This window comes from Copidosoma floridanum, unplaced genomic scaffold (genome assembly GCF_036245765.1).
Source record: "Copidosoma floridanum isolate Cflo_tuat_1 unplaced genomic scaffold, Cflo_Japanese_pri ptg000015l, whole genome shotgun sequence".
Classification (NCBI taxonomy): Eukaryota; Metazoa; Arthropoda; class Insecta; order Hymenoptera; family Encyrtidae; genus Copidosoma; species Copidosoma floridanum.
In genome coordinates, this window is record NW_028321892.1 from 4,098,001 (window position 1) to 4,118,585 (window position 20,585).

A 20,585-nucleotide genomic window follows, 5' to 3' on the forward strand; every position below is an offset into this window, starting at 1 on the left:
CACACCAAATATTTACATTAGTTCTAAATTCAATTAATTAAAAAATGTCTCAAATGTCCTTAAGAAACGGAATTCTTTCAGCTACGCAAGCCGTTATGTCTCTGATCATAGATACTGCCGTTGATTCTTCGGAAATACTTATGGGATGAACTCATTTTTTGAAATGAAAAAAACGAGTATTCTGTCATACGCTGAATTGATTTTTAGACCTCCCCTTCCTCTGCTTAAACGTTCGTACGATTTGGTGGAATTTCTCCCTCCTCTCTAAAACTGTTAACGGCAATGGGGCACGAGCTCTTAAATAACTTTATATTGTAAAATGTCATCATTATTTAATTATTTTGATATTAACTTGATTGAAATCTATGATATACTTCAGGTCGTAAAACTAAAAGTTTTATTTCATTTCTATAAAACCTTTTTTTTCTGTTGACGTGTTTAGAATCTTCACAGGAACAAAAAGATAACTAGATTTATTTTAAAAATTGATCAATACGAATTATGCAAACATAAGCTTAACGATAGAATTAGTAACAAATAACAGCATTAACTTTTTGGACTTGACACTTGACAATTAACAAACCCAGCTAAAAATTTGAATTTAGTATCTTCTATAAACTTTCTCAGACACTACAACATAAGTACTCTGTTTACTTGTATGTTTACAAAATATCAATGTTTAATCGACAAGGTCTCAAAAATGGATAATGAATTTTACTACAATTACAGGTGTTATGGCAACTTATAGAACAATTAAAAATTCCATTTGTTTTTTCAACTTTTATATCTGAGATTCTATACGCATGTTCTTAAAAGATTACTTCATTGTACTTATACTTAAAAAAAAATTTTTTTAATGTAACCATTACAATTGTACCTATTATTTATTATTTGAAAGTTTTCAAAGACTATCCAAGTAATTAACTTTAAACAGTATTTGTTATAAACTAGTCAGTATGAGGATAGTCTTTCAATTTTTAAGTCTGTTTCGTCGAATATTGTTTGAGTTTAAACAAGGTAAACGTAACTTTGTGACAATCGATCGAAAATTGCTGCAATAGGTAGGGTATTTTTCTAGATTTCCCTTGAATTGTTGAATCAAATATGCACAAAACATTATTTTATGACACGAGGTTATAAAGTTTTCTAAGTTTTTTAAAGTAATTTTTTATCCAAAAAAGTATATTTAATAGAAACAATTAAAAAAATGTTTTATAAATAAATTCTTTACAGGTAGATTATATTTTTAAGTTTTAATACAGTTTAATGAGTCTGAAAATTTAATACACGATTAAAAAAAAATTAAGTATGTTGTATTAGAGTTGTGTTTAAATAAATATCATTGTTAAGTAGATTTGATCAAATATTTATACGCTTGTCTAATAATCAACTTAGAGTAATATTTATACATGTAAAAAGCAACACCTTTTGTAATTGGCTGAAAATAAAAAAAAATCATACGTTGTGTGTAGAGTTAACACTTATGCCATGAAGCAACGTACTAGATTTTATAATTTTAATTACGCTGAAAAAAGATTAAGATTTGATAATGAACAACATCCGGGAGGAATCAAAATATGTCTATGAGGGCAATGTGACTGTTGCTAAGCATCTTTTAAACTGTAGCATAACCTCAAAGTCTCATTAAAAAACATATTTTTTATTTCTTTGTCTACGATCTCGTAATTTATCTGGATTTCTGTATAAGTTTAAACTTAACAATAAGTACAGTTAAAGATGTAAAAAATGGTAATGTTAATGTTGATGTAAAGTAGAATCATTACAGTTACGTTCCGTTTCCATCGAATATTTTAGGGAAAAAATGATGTTCTTTCAAATAATTTTTTTTTCCTTTGTTTTAAAAGCTAATAAAAAAAGGATTTATTCATACCTATACAAACTCAAATGGTACATATACAAAAACATGAAAAATTAATTAGTTTTTATTCCATGTATACTTTTAAACTAAAACTGTATTTCAGTTTAAGTTTAGCTACGAATCAGTTTATTCACAACATCTTTATTTTTTGTCAACATACAAACATTTAGCTATTTATACTTTTACGCAATATACTTCTACCACTACTACTATTTTTTTAATTTTTAATTTAATTTTTTTTGTGTATGGAGCAGAAATTCATTAAGGCACATCACAGGAACACTAGTAGTGTGGGATTCGGTAAATTTTTTTTACTAGACCACTAATACCCATTCAACCCCCCCCCCCTTCCCATCCACCTCGGAACCCTATTAGAATTACTTCAGGGTAGAGCCACCAACAAGATTATCGTATCTCACAGCATGAGCAAGAAAACTCGCCATTAGTTGCTAGAGGTGCCAATCCTCCTGAGTCCTGAAGAGGAGTCAGGGTGCCTGAGGGCCAACATCCGTGTCTAGCGCTCTATTGGAGGCTGCATTCTTTCAATCACCACTCAATACTTGATGCTTTCTCTGGTTAATAAATAAGTATACTTAGCGCAGTGTGGGTCCACATTAGCTCACACTTCTTCAAAAAATTCGGCCTTTTTACTTCTGCGCCACTTGGGCTTTCCTTCTGACTTCTTTTAACGCGTGTCTGAAGATAAGGTAGCTTCTACTGCTGGCTTTGTGTTTCGTGTTACCGGTCTTGCTCAAGAAACACGGTCTTCTTCCTCTTAACAGTCATAAGATACGTGATCATACCCCATACACTTAAAACACCTTGTTACAACCATTATTCTCTTAATACGGCAGGTAAAAAATCCAATCTTGACCTGGCCTGCGTCTTCGACATTCTTTGGCGGCTACTCCGTCAAGGATCACTAGTGCCATTCTTTATCCCTGAGCATTTGCTTTGAGAAGCTGAACCTTTAGATCTTGGTTCCTGCTTCTAATAACCTTTTTAAATGACTGCCTTGTTTGGCTTCTTCTGCTTCTTCGATAATGCTGTCCAAATCGTGAAGTTTGAGTGTCGTTTTTCATGCAGTAGTTACCATTTTTTTTTGGCCAGCCATTAACTTCTCTACACTTTAGGAAAAACTTACAATATCTTTTACTCGTTTGGCTTTCAAAAGGAAATCTCCTTTCTTAGTTGCTACGACGCTTTTCACAATAGCTCCTGTTTCTTCTGGGTTAAAATTTGATTTCATATACTTAAGTACGCCAGCGAAGGTTTGTCCCTCAGCCATCTTTACCAGTACCTTTGTTGTCGTTTTTACAGCTCCTTTACTCTGCCTTTAACTGTTCTAAACGCGTACTTTCCGTTTGCCCTCGCTAATCTTTTTTCTTTTGGGCGCTGCAGTACTTTGATTTATCTTAGGGCTTTCTGATGGACTCCTAATTCTTCTGACTTGTTCTACTTTCTTTAGGGCGGTGTTAAGGGTTTTCCTCTATACGTGCCGTCGGAAATAATCCCTTTTGTGCTCCCTATACTGCAAGGCCTCGAAGCACTGCTTCTAGGATCTATAGTGCCCTTTTTTCATTGAAAAAAACGTCCTGTAAGACGATTTCTGCCGATTCAAGGTGCTTAAGAGCAGTGGATCCAAACTACCGGTGAATTTCCTCTGTGAGATTACCGCCTAGGGTACATATATCACATTGTTGTTCTTCATAGTGGTATCTTTTTTTTTAATGCGTGCTGGCCGATGAAAGTATAAACTACTCTTTTTTCTTTAATAAGTATCTGGAAAAGGTGAAAACCAAGGCAGCAGTCTTCTTGGTTTCCAGAGAAGGGTGCTCCTTGCTCGGGTCAGCCAGAAGTTGTCACTCTTCCTCAGTCCTACCTGCAGAGACTAGCAAGAAGCATACAATACCACGACCGAAGCAGAAAATCTATCAAAACGAACTGGCGTGAACGATGCACTAAAATTGTTGCCATGTAGCCTCCTCAGTGGTAGTAAGCCTACAATAGTCAGAGCACCATGTTCTTTTTGTTTATAAGGCGTGCAGCCATATGAGATACGGTTGCTGGCCTAACCTGAGCCTCATCGTCTTGATTCACCCGCTGTCAGGCCGTCTACACTAGCCAGAGAGAGATCCCGCCACCCGCAACCTGAAACAACTCGTGAATAAGCCTGCGTGAGTGTAGTGAAAGTGTCATGCCTGTATCTCAGAACAATGTTATAACTGTCGCTTACTTCTACACACGATGGGACTACTACTACTACTACTACTACTACTACTACTACTACTACTACCTCTACTACTACTACTACTACATACGAATGACATTACAGAGACGCTAAAACTGATTAATGATAAGTACGGCAACACAGCGAACGCTGTTAAAAATGGGCTCAAAGCGGCGCTTAAGCATCTTCAAGAGGCAGAGGTGCTAAGAGAACGCTGTCTTACTGAAGAAGATTTGTACATGAACGCTTGGAAGTCGTCATTTGAATCCCTGCAGTGGAGGGAAAAAAGGCGAGATAATTTCCGTCGGCATGTACAGAAACGAACCCTGAACACTGCCTTAAAGGAAATAGAACGAAGTAAGAGAAACAGGAGCCCATCGGACAGCCCTGAAAAACGCCAGCATACTATGTCTTTAAAGAAAAAGAAGACAGGTAGTGGCAAACAAGAGGAAATTCCCCTGAATGACAAAACAAGCCAGAAGAAAAAAGTGGACCCCACAACAACAGTAGTAGTAAAGATGGCTGAAGGGCAGACCTTTGCAACGGTGCTGAAGACTATGAAGGCGAACTTTGACCCCGATAAGGCTAAAGTGGCAGTCCAAAGTGTTGTCACTACAAAAAAAGGAGACATACTTATTAAAGCCAAAGGTGTAGAGAATGCTACTGCATTCTCACAGCAAATTGAAAAGTCGGTAGCCGGACAGGGTACCGTGAAAATGAGCGACAGAAAAGTGACATTAGAGGTCCGAGACCTGGATGCCATTGTAGAGGAAGATGAGGTCAAAGAGGCTTTCGCTAGGACTTTTGGACATCAGAGCCAGGAGCTAGAAGTTGCTCTCTTAAAGCCAAATGCCAGAGGACAGAGGCTGGCTTTAATCAAGGTGGACGAAACAACTGCCAGACAAGTAAAAAAGGAAGGCAGGTTACGAGTTGGCTTTGTAAGCTGCCGAATTCGAAGAAGAATCGAAGTAACAAGATGTTTTAAATGCCTGGGATATGGACACGTCTCGGGCAACTGTAGGGAAGAAAACAGATCCAAGCTTTGCTTCCGGTGTGGAAGCTCAAACCACCGGAAGAAAGAGTGCCTAGGTCCAGCACGGTGCTTCCTTTGCCCAACAACGGACAACAAGCACGAAGCAGGCAGCGGAAGCTGCCCTTTATTTAGAAGAGCCCTGAAAGAGGCCAGGGATAAGGCCCAAGCAGGGTCAAAATAAGGCAGAAAGGCCTTCAGTGGAAAGACAGGCTTATGTGGACCCACGCTGCGCTGGGTACTTTTTACCTATCAGCAAGGGAAAGCATTAAGCTTATAGTGGTGCTGGCTGAGTAGGCGGCCTACTATGAAGCGCTAGACAGGGTGCTGGTCCTCAGGGACCCCGAGTCCTTTTCAGGACTCGAGAGCATCAGCACCTCTAGCAAATGGTGGCGAGTTAGCTCGTTAATGCTGTGAGACGCGATGGTCTCCCTGGTGGCTCCACCCCGAAGTAATGCTAACGCGGTTCCGGGGTGGATCAAAAGCCACGCGGCATGGGGGGGGTTTTAGTGGGTATGGGTGGTCTAATAAAAAAAATCCACCGAGTCCCACACTACCGCTGTCCCTGCGGTGTGCCTCAATGCATTTCCCCTCCCTCCACAAAAAAAAAAAAAAAAAAAAAAAAAAAAAAAAAAACTACTACTACTACTACTACTACTACTACTACTACTACTACTACTACTACTACTACTACTACTACTACTACTACTACTACTACTACATCTACTACTACTACTACTGCTTTTTTGTTTATGAGGTGTACAGCCATATCAGATGTGGTTACCCAGACTTACCTGGGCCTCATCATCCGGCTTCACCCGCTGCCAGGCCTCCAACGCAAGCCCGGAAAAGGACCCGCCTCACGCAACCCAGAACAATCCGTAAGTGTCCCTGTGTTTGTTTAGTGAGAGTGTGTGATGCATGTATCTGAGAAGAATGTTTTAACCGCCGCTTACTTCTATACACGACGGGTGCTAGTTTTTGTTGGCCCGCATCAAGCAATGAAGTGCCACCCACGGAAGCAGCAAAAAGCGAAGAACAAGGAGCACAAGCAGAGCCGGCCCATGCATCCACACCGATGGAGACATTGGGCACTAGTCCCCCGTCCACATCGCCGCAGATACACACGCCAACGCCACACACGCCTCCCGATCCACACCCCCGACCACCACCACAGAGAGCCACCCCAGCTGCCCATCGTCACCTCATATTTTAAGAGGATGCCCCTATCCGCCACCTAGGAAAGCGCCTGGTATGGAGAAACTAGCGAAAACCCCACCCCACCAAAAAAGACGTGGTGGGCCGACTAATCTAGGCTTACTACCACTGAGGAGGCTAAATGGCGGCACCTTAGTGCCTTACGCCAGCCCGTTTTGTTGGGTTGTCTGCGTGGTCGTGGGACTGTACACCTGCCGCTTGTCTCGCTGGGATGACCGTTGTGCACCAACATATACATACATTACACACGAACACCATTCTTACACTTGTTACTCAATGCCAGAGCAGTCTCCACGGGTGGGACTGAGGGAGAGTGGCGACTCCCGGCCGGCCCGAGCAAGTAGCGGTTCTCTCTGGTAACAGAGAGGGCTGCTGCCCTGGTTTTAACCCTTTCCAAATACTTATTTCTAGAAAAAAAGGGTAGTACTGGCCTTCGCAGGTCAGTACGACACAAAAAAAGATGCCAAAATGAAAAACGTCGATGAAAAACTAGTACCTCAGGTGGTAACCTCTCTGAGGAAATCCGCTGGCAGTTCTGATCCGGTGAAAGCCCGGGTGACTGTTGCAGGCCTTACGGATTATGGTTGGGGGGGGGGGGGGCACGAAGACGTGTCTCATGGCCAACAGGGACTGTTAAATGTTCCATGGCCTTTTCTTACAGACAAAGGACAAAGAGGAAGCCTGTCGAGTATAGGCACTAACGACACCGCGGACAGCAACGTGTCGGTATTTAGCCACCAGACCCAGGAAGAGCTTGCCTCTCTAGAAGAAGATGGTGCTAAGCTCAGAGTTGAGCGACAGCAATTAGCTGATAAAGTCCAATCAGCAACGAAATATATTACAGAGGCGCTACAATTAATTAACGATAAGTACGGCAACACAGCAAACGCTGTTAAGAATGGGCCAAAAGCCGTACTTGAACACCTTGCAAACGCTTGGAAGTCGTCATTTGAATCCCTGCAGTGGAGGGAACAAAGGCGAGATAATTTTCGACGGCATATACAGAAAAAAAACCCTGAATACTGCCCTAAAAGAAATAGAACGAAGTAAAAGAAACAGGAGCCCATTGGACAGCCCTGAGAAACGCCAGTAGACTATGTCTTCAAACAAAAAGAAAACAGGTAGTAGCAAACAAGAAGAAATTCCCCTGAATGACAAAACAAGCCAGAAGGAAAAAGTGGACGCCACAACAACAGTAGTAGTGAAGATGGCTGAAGGACAGACCTTTGCAACGGTGCTGAAGACGATGAAGGTGAACTTTGACCCCGATAAGGCTAACGTGGCAGTCCAAAGTGTTGTCACTACAAAAAAAGGAGACATACTTATTAAAGCCAAAGGTGTAGAGAATGCTACTGCATTCTCACAGCAAATTGAAAAGTCGGTAGCCAGACAGGGTACTGTCAAAATTAGCAACAGAAAAGTGACATTAGAGGTCCGAGACCTGGATGCTATTGTAGAGGAAGATGAGGTCAAAGAGGCTTTCGCTAGGACTTTTGGACATCAGAGCCAGGAGCCAGAAGTAGCTCTTTTAAAGCCAAATTCCAGGGGACAGAGGCTGGCGTTGATAAAGGTGGACGAAGCAACTGCCAGACAAGTAGAAAAGAAAGGCAGGTTACGAGTTGGTTTTGTAAGCTGCCGAATTCGAAGAAGAATTGAAGTAACAAGATGTTACAAATGCCTGGGATATGGACACGTCTCAGGCAACTGTAAGGAAGAAAACAGATCCAAGCTTTGCTTTCGGTGTGAAAGCTCAAACCACCGGAAAAAAGAGTGCCCAGATCCAGCACGGTGCTTTCTTTGCCCAACAACGGACAACAAGCACGATGCAGGCAGCGGAAGCTGCCCTATATTTAGAAAAGCCCTAAAAGAGGCCAGGGATAAGGCCCAAGTAGAATCAAAATAAGGCAGAAAGGCCTTAAGTTGAAAGACAGGCTTATGTGGACCCACGCTGCACTGGGTACTTCTTACCTATCAGCAAGGGAAAGCATGAAGCTTATAGTGGTGCTGGCTAAGTAGGCGGCCTACTATGAAGCGGTAGACAAGGTGCTGGTCCTCAGGGACCCCGAGTCCTTCTTAGGACTCGAGACCATCAGCACCTCTAGCAAATGGTAGCGAGCTGACTCGTTAATGCTGTGAGACGCTCCCTGATGGCTCCACCCTGAAGTAATGCTAATGTGGTTCTGGGGTGGATCAAAAGCCACATGGCATGAGGGGGGTTTTAGTGGGTAAGGGTGGTGTAATGAAAAAAATCTACCGAGTCCCACACTACCGCTGTCCCTGCGGTGTGCCTCAATGCATTTCCCCTCCCTCCACAAAAAAAAAAAACAAAAAAAAAACTACTACTGCTGCTGCTGCTGCTGCTGCTACTGCTACTGCTACTGCTACTGTTACTATAGCTACTGCTACAGCTACTGCTACTGCTACTGCTATTACTACACTGGGACAGTCTTCGTGGGTGTGAATGAGGGAGAGTGGTGGCTTTTGGTCGGTCTTAGCAAGTAGCGCCTCTCCTGATGTGTCACCAAACATGTTTTAAAGGTTCAGTCTTTTTATAACATTAAGTTTATGCATGTTGGACAATGTTTTTTCAGATAGTAAACAAAATATAACTATCAAATTTCTACAGAATTTTAAACGATAAATATACCTTGACTGTTCGAATCTATGACACAAATCACTGATGTTGAAGTGAAATTTAGTGTAAATTTCCTAAAAATATTAGTTATGGTAAAGAAGTACGTAGAATTTGGTGCTTAATAGTATAGAACATACCATTGCTAAATTTCACATGCTAAAGCGATGACAACATTACGTGGTAGAAGCAGGGATAAAAACATGGTTGCAGTACCAAAAAATATTTTGGCAGCTGTTAACAATGATTTGTATAAAAGCTTAGTTCATTAATAGTAGCTTGTAAATAGACGTCATACTTGTGATATATTTTTTTACTCTTAATGTTGGAAATAACGTGGATAAAAAAAGCAAATTAAACCATTAGAGGTTGAATGCATTTATTACTTAGATTTGCAATACATTAAGACATTCTAAGTCTAGTAAGATAGACATGCCAGAAAATACGTTAAATGAAGAATTGCCTATTTGTACCGAAAGCATAGTTGAAAAGAGTGACTTAACTGAATGAAAATAGCCTCAGAAGTGCACATCTTCAATTAAAGTAGAAAATGGTTTCAAATGCTCAACTATAAAAAAACTACATGGAAAAAATAGAATTACATTGAAAAAGTAGTTTGTAAGTTGGAGTAAAACATAGTTTTTTACGCGTTGATAATTTTTATTTCAATAACTAAAGTAAAGCAACAAAATTTTGTTTAAATGAGTAATATTAAAAAGTCCCTCATACTGCAGACACAATTATCTAGCATGCCTTTATAACAGTAAAATGACATCTCAATATCTTGGAAGGATACCTAAATAAAATAAATATAAAAATCAAATTGAATTATTAGGACCTAGACGATAATAATAATAATTGTAATAATCGGTGCGAAACATGCTTCGTACTATCAAATAACTTAAAACGTAAGAGCATTAGAAGGAATATGGAAAAAAAATCACGTCCAGGATCATGGTATGATATAAGATGGAAGTGTAAGCACCGTAAAAAATTTTCGAACATGTAATTAGACGAAAATTGTGCATCTGAAACTGTCACTACGAACGAAATGGAGAATAGTAATTTTTAATCTCAAATGTTAGTAAAACTTTTTATAAAAATAACATGTTTTTATTATTGCTTCCTTTAATTGAACTTTAAAAGAAATGTAATATCAGTTAGCAATGATAATCTTTATGTAATAAAGTTATTTAGTATGCAAACTGACTAATACATCCTTAAATTTATAACTATAAGTACAATTACACTCTGACTTAATTTCATTATCCAAGTCAAAGCAATATCATCAACAAAGTTATGAACCCCATATTTTATACAAATAATTTTTACCCGTTAAACCGGATTTTGTAAAATGTGGGATACGTGTGGAATTGCCCATTTTTTACATGTGGGATACATGTATAAAGATGAGTATAGTTCATCTGTAGTTATTATAGATGGTGCATGTTATCATTTTTGCATTGGTAACCGTTATTGTTTTATCTATGAACACGTCTAACTAATTTCGTATACTCGTTTAATGAGGTTCGGGAGTATCATTTAAAGAGGCGAAGAAGGGGGAGTCTCCCCTGCCTGCACAGTTTGGCCCTCTTTACCGTGCACCCCCTCATGCACCCTCCAAACTCAATATATATTATTTACTTTTGATGTTGACATTGTTCAAAATGCACTATAACATGCCTCAAAATTTTGCTTACTTAATTTTTAAACAATAATTAATTCGTAAAATTAAATGTAATTTGTATCACCTGCAAAGTTATGAAATAATAAATTGTGATTATGTAATTATAGGCTTTCCAATACAACTCTTGGCAAAGTAAACAAAACCGAGCTTTCTTGAGAGACTACACGGTTTTTTTTTTTTTTTTAGTTGGTTACTCATTTTAAGAGTCAGTTTAATTTAATCTGCTTAAATAAAGACTATCTTATTTTAATTTAGTAGCAAGACAACAATGATTCCAGAGTATTATTAACACCATTTACTTTTTATAAAAGGCTACTCTCGCAGCTCATTAAGGGATCAATACTTAGCTATTAACGCCACCTACTGGCTGATTTAAAAAGCTGGGATAATAGGCTCTTACAAAAAGTAAACAGTGTTAATAACACTACACGATTATTTTTATCTTACTATTGAATTAAAATAAAATAGTATTTATTTGAAAACATGGTTAAATGAAAGTTCTCAAAAATGATTAAGTGATCTACAAATTGAAATCTGTGTGATCTCTCAAGAAAGCTTGGATTTTTTTCTGTGTCAGGGGTTGCACTAGTAAGCCCATATTTATGTTATTAAAATTTAACATTTTATGATTTTTCAGATGATAAATAATACACGATACTTGTTCAGAAAGTTATGGCAGAAAATAAACAAAATGTTAGACAACGCTAAAACGAAATGACATTTTTTTTTTTAAATTACGTAATCAAAATTGTGTACAATACTTAATACGCGTATACATTTTTAAAATATTTTTTTTAGACTTTTTTTCAACAAAATAACCAATTTAATTTTACAACTTACCGGAGGCTTTTATAAAGTCAATAATTAAATTGTATTGTAACTACCATTTAAATAAATTAAAACTTTGTCAGAGCCGTTAAAAATTCCTTCCTGGTTAAAAATAAACTTATTAAAAAATAATAAACGACTTTAAAATAGATCCCACGAAAAACTTTAAAAAAATTTAGTTTATAAAGTTTAAGAAATGGCCCCTACAAGAGTCTATGTAATATTGTAAAATAAAGTGATATTCTTTTCAAAAACATGTCTGGAAAAAAATATTGAAAAATTCATACGCACATAAAATGTTCTAAAAAAAAGCATAATTTTTTTTTAGCATTACTTATTATTTTTTATTTTTTGCCAGAATTTCCTTCAATAACATATTATTATGTTTTGAAATCTCTAAAAATGTTTTGGGCATTGATTAACAGCACCAAAGTCGCCATTCAGATACTTCAGAGACTGAAAAATTTGTGCCATCAAATTTCTATTTACTCCCATTAAAAAGGACGTTAAACCTTCTGAATAATACGTATGTTTTTTGCTCCTATAATTTCTGCAGTTTTAAATACATGTTTTTACTGTTTAATCTACAAAAGACAATACTTTTTTAATAATACCATGCACTGGGTAGGTTGACAGTGACCACTAAACTTCTTATAGTAAGACGTATTCTTTTTAGCATACTCAATATTCATTTCATTGTTTAATGTAGTTTTATATTTACTTTGTTAAAACCAAACGTTTTTGTACAGATATACGAATTTAAATAGCGCACTTAAAAAGAGCCATGTCTCACAGTTTCATACGTTATCCACGTAGGTGCGTATTACTAGAGTTCTGATCCAAATGAATAAGTATTTGGCATGGGAACCGTACTGACAGTGTTGGCTAATTGCCACTACCTTAATTAGAGCTAATTGTACACCTCTCATTCAACGTAAGTAAAGATGTTTTGGCGGAGATCATAGAGAAATTAGTTTTTTTTAAATTACTTTTACAGTTTCTTTTACTTACGTATGCGGAGGGTCGATAAAATACGTTAAAGGTCACCCTCTACCGAACTGTTTACGATCATTTTGATTTTTTAGCAGTCTTTGAAAAATTGGTTTACTTGAGAATGACTTGTTATTACATAAAGGCACACTACAGTTTAAAATTCGCTTGATTTTTGCTGAAATCTTCAACAAAACTCTACAAAACAATCAACTTGAAAATGCAATACCGACTTGTAAAGTAGACATTAATCATAAAAAGTATCACGTCCTAAATGGAGTGCTTCACCACAGTAGTGTATCAAAGGTCTTTATAAAAATATGTTACGCCAACAAAACTAATGGTTGTATGTCAATGATAAAGATATTGTGTAAAAACAATGGCCAAAAGATGCTCAGGATCTTACTATTTTATGTTTTAACTAAAAGTATTTCAAAGAGTTTAATACAAAAAACCATGGTCTTAACCAGTTCTATTTAAATAGAACAATCATTTATGAATTTTATAACCATTTGTTTTCAATGTTTATTAATCATAAAAGGTTAATTCAAAAAGTCTACAAAAAAGATGTGAAATCTCCGTAAAAAAACTAATTTAATTTTAAAGTGAAAGGTGAGACAAGTTAAATGTGTTTGGTATTTTTTGAAAAATAACCGAGACTACAAAAATAATAATTTATCACAGTGGTATTTGTTATAGTAGTAATTTTAATAGCAGAAACCCTGATAATGTTTAGTGTTGTCTTTAAGATGTATAATATTTTTTATATTACTTATTTACTGCGGAAAAGCTTACCTAAGAAAAAAAGTGCCCTTCAAAATTTAATGTGTTCTACTATAGGAGTAAGTGGATCAAGAATGATCAAAATTTACCTTAAGTAATAAAAGAACAGCTTTTAAGACACCTATTTTTTGTGAATACATAAATATAGTTACACGAAAAACTACTTTAGTTTGATGTAATGTAATCTACAGTCTTATTTTTTTTTATAATATAGCGATAAACATGTGTTGACTGTTAATTTTTTAATGTTGTAGATGTTTTAGTTCTACAGATAATTTATTCCTTCATGCAAATTTTTTTGTGATTCAATTGAGATCATCTATTCTTAATAGTAAAAATGTGAGGAAAAGAAATTTTAGTAAAAGTAGTTGCTGACAGGCATGAGCGGCCACAAAAAATTGAGTATATTTGTTGCTTTACCATAAGAAGGTGTTGCAAAAGAATTAGTCTGCACTAAAAATCGGTACTGTTTGTAAAAGCGAGCCAATCAAATGAGTACTGAAAATGTCTGCACGAATTATTTATGAGAGTTATTCAATATAAAAGCTGAAAATTTGTTTAACTTACATGTTGGAGTTGTATCTCTCCTGCTTGTGCTTACTAGCAGCGTGTAGGTGCGCCCTCTGAAGAGGATTTTGATGGTAGTGGGAGAGAGTGGCGAGGACGGGCCGAAAGACGGAGGATGTGAGGGAGTGTGCAATGGTCCGGACTGAGAGAATCACTAAGCATCCTCAAGATTATCTTGGTCAATAAATTTTTTTCGCTTTGTTAGGCCCACTAAGTACGCATTTTTCTTAAATACCAATAAACGATATTTGCAATCAACACTTTTGGTCTTTTGAGCTGGATTACCGAGACATAGCGATAGACAACTTTTAACCTAGTAACCATCTGAGTATCCGTAGAAAAGCAAATTATGCAGAAGCTGTTGCGCTCATAGCTAAGCCTTCACATTGCGAATTGCATGGGTGAGTCCGAAATCTAGCAAATATGAAATATGATTTTCGATAAAAATGCGTACTGTAGGCAGTATTTGTATCTTCTCATAATCTTTATGTCTGACGTGCTATCACGCATTTTCTGAGAGTAAGCAGCTTGTCATCATAGACGCGTACTGTAATCTGTTCTCGCATTTTATGGAATCAATGCCAATGATCCTGTGCCAATCTAGAGAGAGATGAAGCAGGTTTTACTTGCTTAAGGAATCCATCGAACTTACAATGTCCTGTTTACAGGGCGAATGGAGACAGAGCCGCTATGTTGGATGCTCAGAGAGCTCATGCAGATGTTGCCTCTAGATTTGCTGTCAATGTCGACACCACTGCGGTAAACCAGTGAACGCTCAGAATTGTAGACGTTTGGCTTGAACTGCTGGAAAGCTACTGGAGCAGCTTCCAGATCAGTTACCTGAAGCTCTGAGGAAATGCCCCTAAGGATGACATGACATCTCTAACCGACCTTTATGTGACAACAGAGGCTCATTACGTCACTGCGAAGGTTTGCATTTTTGATGCAAGGAATACCTTTTATTTACCTTCAAAACCAATTGATTCGGGACTAGCACCACACGTGATTGAGCATGGTAGACAATAGCTTCCTCCGATCAACGTTCCTATCTTTTTTGACAAGCGACAGGATTGGAGGATGTTCTGTAATTTTTTTTGAGCTGTCGTTCACAAAAATGAGTTCTTGACGGATGCCGAACGACTGTTCTATCTGAAGTCCTTTGTGCAGGAAGATACGAAGACTGCACTCCATGCCGTACAAGTATCTAGAGTAAACTATCTGACTGCCTGGAGTTTACTTGGAACCCGTCTTGAACATGGTCAGCTCTTCATACAATATCGCATCATAGCACTTCACAGTATCAAACTGCTTCGTAAGAAGTCTGCGTCTGGCTGGAAGTCTTCGCTCGACACAATGGAAAAACATGGAAACCAAGTGAAAAGCTTGGGTTATCCTATTCGAATCACTGGGATCATTGGCCCATATCTTCTAGAGCCACTGGCATGGATGCCACGACCAGACGTTTCTGGAAGGACGAACTGGAGAGACTAGAGATGAACAGTGGAGAGCCTACAAAAGCTACTGCCTCATTGAAGGCGTTGACCAACTCTCTCCGGTGAAGGTGCCGTGCTCTCAGCCCCATGAAGATATCGTAATCCACACGTTCAATAACTTCTCCGACAACTTCTCAAGCAGGTTGCACGTATTGCACTTGCTATGACTAGCATGACAGAGTGCCCTATTTGTAGCATCACTGTACTAAATTCCAGGCCCTCGTACTGCGTGCTTGGAAAAAGCTGTTTCACAGAGAGAAGCTTTGTTTTAATTGCGCTCAGGATATTGTGAGAGGGCTGACCCTTCTGAACCTTCCTGCCAGCATTGCCAAGCCATGCACTATCGTATGTTGTATGAGTTCTCTTGCAAGCGACAAGCCAGCTCACCTGATGAAAGCTGGTCAGCAAAACAGCTGGAACAAGATCTGACATCTAGTTCGCTCGAAAAGCCTGTCAGACCCAGCTCTTTATGACTAACTGTTCTTCCCACCGCCAACGTCCAATTGGTCGTGACAGGTCGTGACTGCCAGAGCTTTGCTTGATCCATGTTCCGAAATAACAGCTATTTCGACGACATTTGCAAAGCGTCTCAGAGCTCCATGTGAAGATTTAGAGTTGGATATCACTGGCCTTAGCGGTATGGACACAGTCAGCTCAAGACCCAGGGCGCATCTGATCATCGTGATCGAGGATGACGATTGCACCATCATTATGACTGCAGTCTGTCTTGTCAAACTTGGCTTCTTTTCTTCAGCCGCTCTTCTGAACACGAGCTCAGTGCGACAGTATCCGTATCTTGATCAACTGACCAACCCCAAATTTAGAACGCCAAGAAAAATCTATGTCTTCATTGAAGTTGACGCGTATGGTAAGTTCTGAAGGCCTGGCCTAATTTTATGTGGTGATTTTCATGGCCAACACACCGTTTTTTGGTGGATTCTCATTTGCCGCATGCAGGCTCGTGCACTATCTTCAAGCCTTGTTTGCACTACCAAAAGCGATGACTCAACTCCTCATAGGTATCAGCAACTCATTTCCCTGATGCAATGTTTTTGGAAGCTTGAGGACGTTCCCCGATTGCACCGTCAGTCACCCGCCGACGTCGAGTGCGAGCGCACTTTCTTTGGATACGATTGAGCCTCTGATGGCCGGTACATCGCTAGACTTGCGTTGAAAAAGGACGGAATGATACTGTTCAGTGCCAGCGTGCAGAGTGCTTAGGCTTTGATGCACTCATTACAGCAACGGCTTCAACGATCGCCTGAGATAGCAATGAAGAACACTAACGATTCATAGACGAATATCAGGAGCCGGGACACATGAGACCACTGATTAACGATCAGCTTGTCGATACTAGTTAGAAAGCTTATCACCTTCAACACCATGGCATTTGGCAAGCCGAAGACAACAAGCACAAATTGCGTGTTGTCTTCAATGCTTCGAGCCCAACATCAAGCGACACCAGTTTGAACGACGTTCTACTCGCTGAACCACGATTCTAATTTGATCTGCCTTTTATATTTCTGCCCTGGAGATGCTGTGTAGCATTTGGCAGTGACATTCGCATGATGTTCAGACAGATTTAGATCAACCAGGTAGACGTGGATCTTCAGTCCATTTTATGGAGCTCAAATCCAGACACCGCTCTAATGCACTTATAGCTACTCACTGCCCTTGCAGCCTCGTGCTCACCGTATCTCTCGCTACCTATAATTTAGTAGCTTGGCGAAGACGAGTGGCATGGATGTCCTGCAGCAGTTCTTGTCACGATAGCTTATCGATACGCAGTTAATATCCTCTCTGGAGCTGACAGCATTGAGCCTGCTGTACACATTTGCAATCAAGTTATCAGTTTTTTGAACACTGGTGGATTCCTCCTACGAAAGTGGGTGTTGAACTCCCCTAAATTGCTGATCAATCTTCCACAAAAGGTTTGACTCCACTCCACATGGTGTCAACTCAGCACTGAGGAATTGGTCAGTGAGCTTGGAGTCTGCTGGGATCTAGCATCTGATGTTTTTTGGCTCAGTTCGCCCTCCATTGGCCTCTTTGGACGAAACATTCTATGCTTGCTGCCCTTAAAAGTTCATTTATTCCATGTGGATAGCTCGCTCCTTTCGTACTACAAGCAAAGCTTCTGCAAGACCTGTGGTGATGAGGGTTATAGTCCATATCGAATATTGATACGCTTGGTACGATTCTTGAATAACCTTTTATTAGATACGTTCTGTTGAGCCAACTGCCTGTGAAATTATCGATGGATCAAAGAAATTTTGTCGTCAGGCTTTTGGTGTTACGTGCTTACGCAATAAGATCCCGCAAATATCGCTTCCCGAGACGCTGAAATGTCTGACTTTTTTCAAACCGGGTGTGGTGAAGTGAACCACTCTAGTTTGCTGACCCTGACTCTGTATGGCCCTGTGAGTTGCTTGACCCGTATACGCTTTAATCAAGAACCAGCACCCCCGATTCTGTCGCTGCTGACGGCCGACGAGCTTTACGACATCTTCTTAGCTTGAGTTCAGCTTAGTCAGAAGAGAACTCTTCACGAGGTAATGACCGCTATCCTAAGTGGGTACACTGTAATTATGGGACACCCGTCGATGCCCTTGGCTCCCTTTGTCGACAACTCTGAAGTTCTGTGCATTAGCTTGAAGCCTCAGGTGGCTAGAGAAGGTTGCGCTGCCTTTTGAAAAGCGTCATCCACCTATCGTCAGTGGATCCTGCCCGCTTGTTCACGTCATCATTTTATTCGCCTACGTGCAAGTTTTACTTGGAGGATACTGTGGCACAAACGCTTACGTGGTTCAAAAATTATGAATTGTCAGTGGTTCTTGGATGGTGAAGGGCTATCTGCGACGATGTGTGACCTGCACTCGTCTTCTAACTCAGCCCCCTTCTCAACTGATGGCCAATCTGCTAGCTGCTTGAGGTACACTATCTCGTCCACTTGCTTGGACTGGTGTGGATTACGCTGGCCCTTTTCTCTGTTATTGGCCAAAGGTAGAGGAATTTTAATGACTCAGGAATATTTCGCCACCAAGGTACACCAAAAGCCTGTTGGCGACCTGTCAACGGCATCGTTTTTTGGGGCCGCTGTTAGTCGTGGCAAAGACCGCTGTCAGCTGTGGCAAAGACGGTCTTGTGAGAGCTGCCACCATCCAAACTGCTACGAGGACGTACGTTGGCTTGATCACTAAGATAGCTCTTTTTCCTATAGATATCTCCGAGTCATCGTCAGCTGATGGAGGACCTATCCCCGGAGCTGATATACACGATAAATGGCGCTTTATTACATTGCATTTTTCTTGGACCAAGGTGGGTAAAATCGTTTGAATTACATCTCACCCGCTTGTCCTTATTAGCAACGTGTCCGTGTGCTCTCTAAAGAGGACTTCTACGGTGGCAGGACAGAGTGAAGAGGACTGAGAGTCGAAGGATATGGGGGAGTATGCAAGTCTAAATGAATCATTGAGCATCCTCTAGATTATCTTTGGCAATTAACTTTTTCTGCTTTGTTAAGCACACTAAGTGCACATTGTTTTTAAATACCAATAAACATTTGCAATCAACAATACAATAAACAGAAACGTTTCAGGTGTCAATTGTTCTTACATTATCATGCATGCATAGAGTAACATATTTTAGAATTTTACATGCACATACAAGTGTGTGCAAATGTGAATGCCTGTGTACACTTGTATATGTGATTGTTAAGAAAAATCCCTCAAACCAGATACTTTTTGTAATTTTAGTATTTAATTCTTAACATTTATTAATTCAGATACAGTGATATATGGTACATGTGCTAATGGGTGTATTAAACTTATTTCTAGTGCTCTTTGGGATATTGAAACAGGTCAGCAGTGTACCTCATTTCTTGGTCATACTGGTGATGTCATGTCTCTGTCACTTGCACCAGACATGCATACTTTCGTTTCTGGTGCATGTGATGCTAGTGCAAAGCTTTGGGATATACGTGAAGGATCATGCAAACAAACATTTCCGGGACATGAAAGTGACATTAATGCTGTTACGGTGAGTTGACTACATTCAATTATTAATATTAAAATTTCGTTATTGATAACTTCGATCTTATACAGCTTTTAAAATAATTTGTAGAGGAGTTTTGGTAGTAAGTATGTCTAAATAACTTGATACAAGATGAAAGAATAATTTATGCGATAAAAAATATAAAAAAAACCTTTAAAGCATTCTAAAACAGTTTTTCAAAATTTTCGAGAAATGTAGTAACTCAAAGTGGATAGAAGTAAAATTTCACACACCATTGTGTTATAAATTTTTTAAAACTTTATTCCCTGTATGTCTGCCTGGAGTAATTTTTATGATCACCTATTAAGAAGTTCACCATGGTACACGAGCATCCATACTTGAATAAAAGTCAGTAAACATATGATTAAATCGATGAAGAATCTTGTGTAATATTTTCTGCTATAAAACGATCATATACATTTTAAATGGTAAAAGTGCGGATTAGTTATTAACAATAGACCTTTAACTCCGATCTTGTGAAAGACGAATACTTACCTGCTTACAGTGCAATTAGCATACATCACTATAAAATTTTTTTTGTGGTGTTGAATTTTATATTAAAGATAGATGCTCACAGCAAAACGGTTGTGCAAATTATTTCCTGTATGTTCCCTGAAAATGCAAATTTTAAGAAAGAGGACTATGTGTAGTGACTGTCGTTATAGTGAGTAAGCTACAAAATTATTTGTGTCCATAGCCAAAATCATTTCCGAGTCATAAAGGTTTCTTGCCAAAGCAATAGTTCTTTAAGTACTGCAAAATAGCACAAAATTATTAAAAAAAAGGTCGTTGGTTGTTAAAATAATGGCTCAATAGCATCAAGGTAATTGTTTGACAATGTTTCGTTTGTATATATAAGTGCATAGCATAGCTACTCTTTTATACCTCTATACCTGTCGCTATTGACGCCACTAAAAAGCTGCTTAACACCATTGTAATCTACACACATGGATAGTTGAATTATTTTAAAAATAGATAATCGTGTTGCGTGGGAATTGTGAAGCTTGGGGGTGTAAGAGGATAGAATACACGTGAAAGAAACTTATATATCCGTTTATTCGTGGATCAAAGCGAAAGCAGTCGCGTGCGTGGTGTTAGGTTCGGAGGCTAATCGGAGAAAGGGAGCGGGAGAGCTAATAACGCTTGGGCCCGCCGCCGAAAGGTGATCATCATACTCTGTATCCGCTGCTCATGC

At 38.9% G+C, this 20,585-nt stretch overlaps 1 protein-coding gene across 4 annotated transcripts in view; it reads left to right on the top strand.

The window, feature by feature from the left end:
* Positions 1-20,585, top strand: part of Gbeta13F (guanine nucleotide-binding protein subunit beta-1) — a 358,024-nt gene that overhangs the window by 213,374 nt on the left and 124,065 nt on the right. For all 4 annotated transcript variants that reach the window (XM_089592292.1, XM_089592290.1, XM_014353804.2 and 1 more), the window contains one exon: positions 19,174-19,375. In XM_089592292.1, the coding sequence (XP_089448418.1) occupies positions 19,174-19,375 (202 nt within the window). The remainder of the gene's footprint in view (positions 1-19,173; positions 19,376-20,585) is intronic.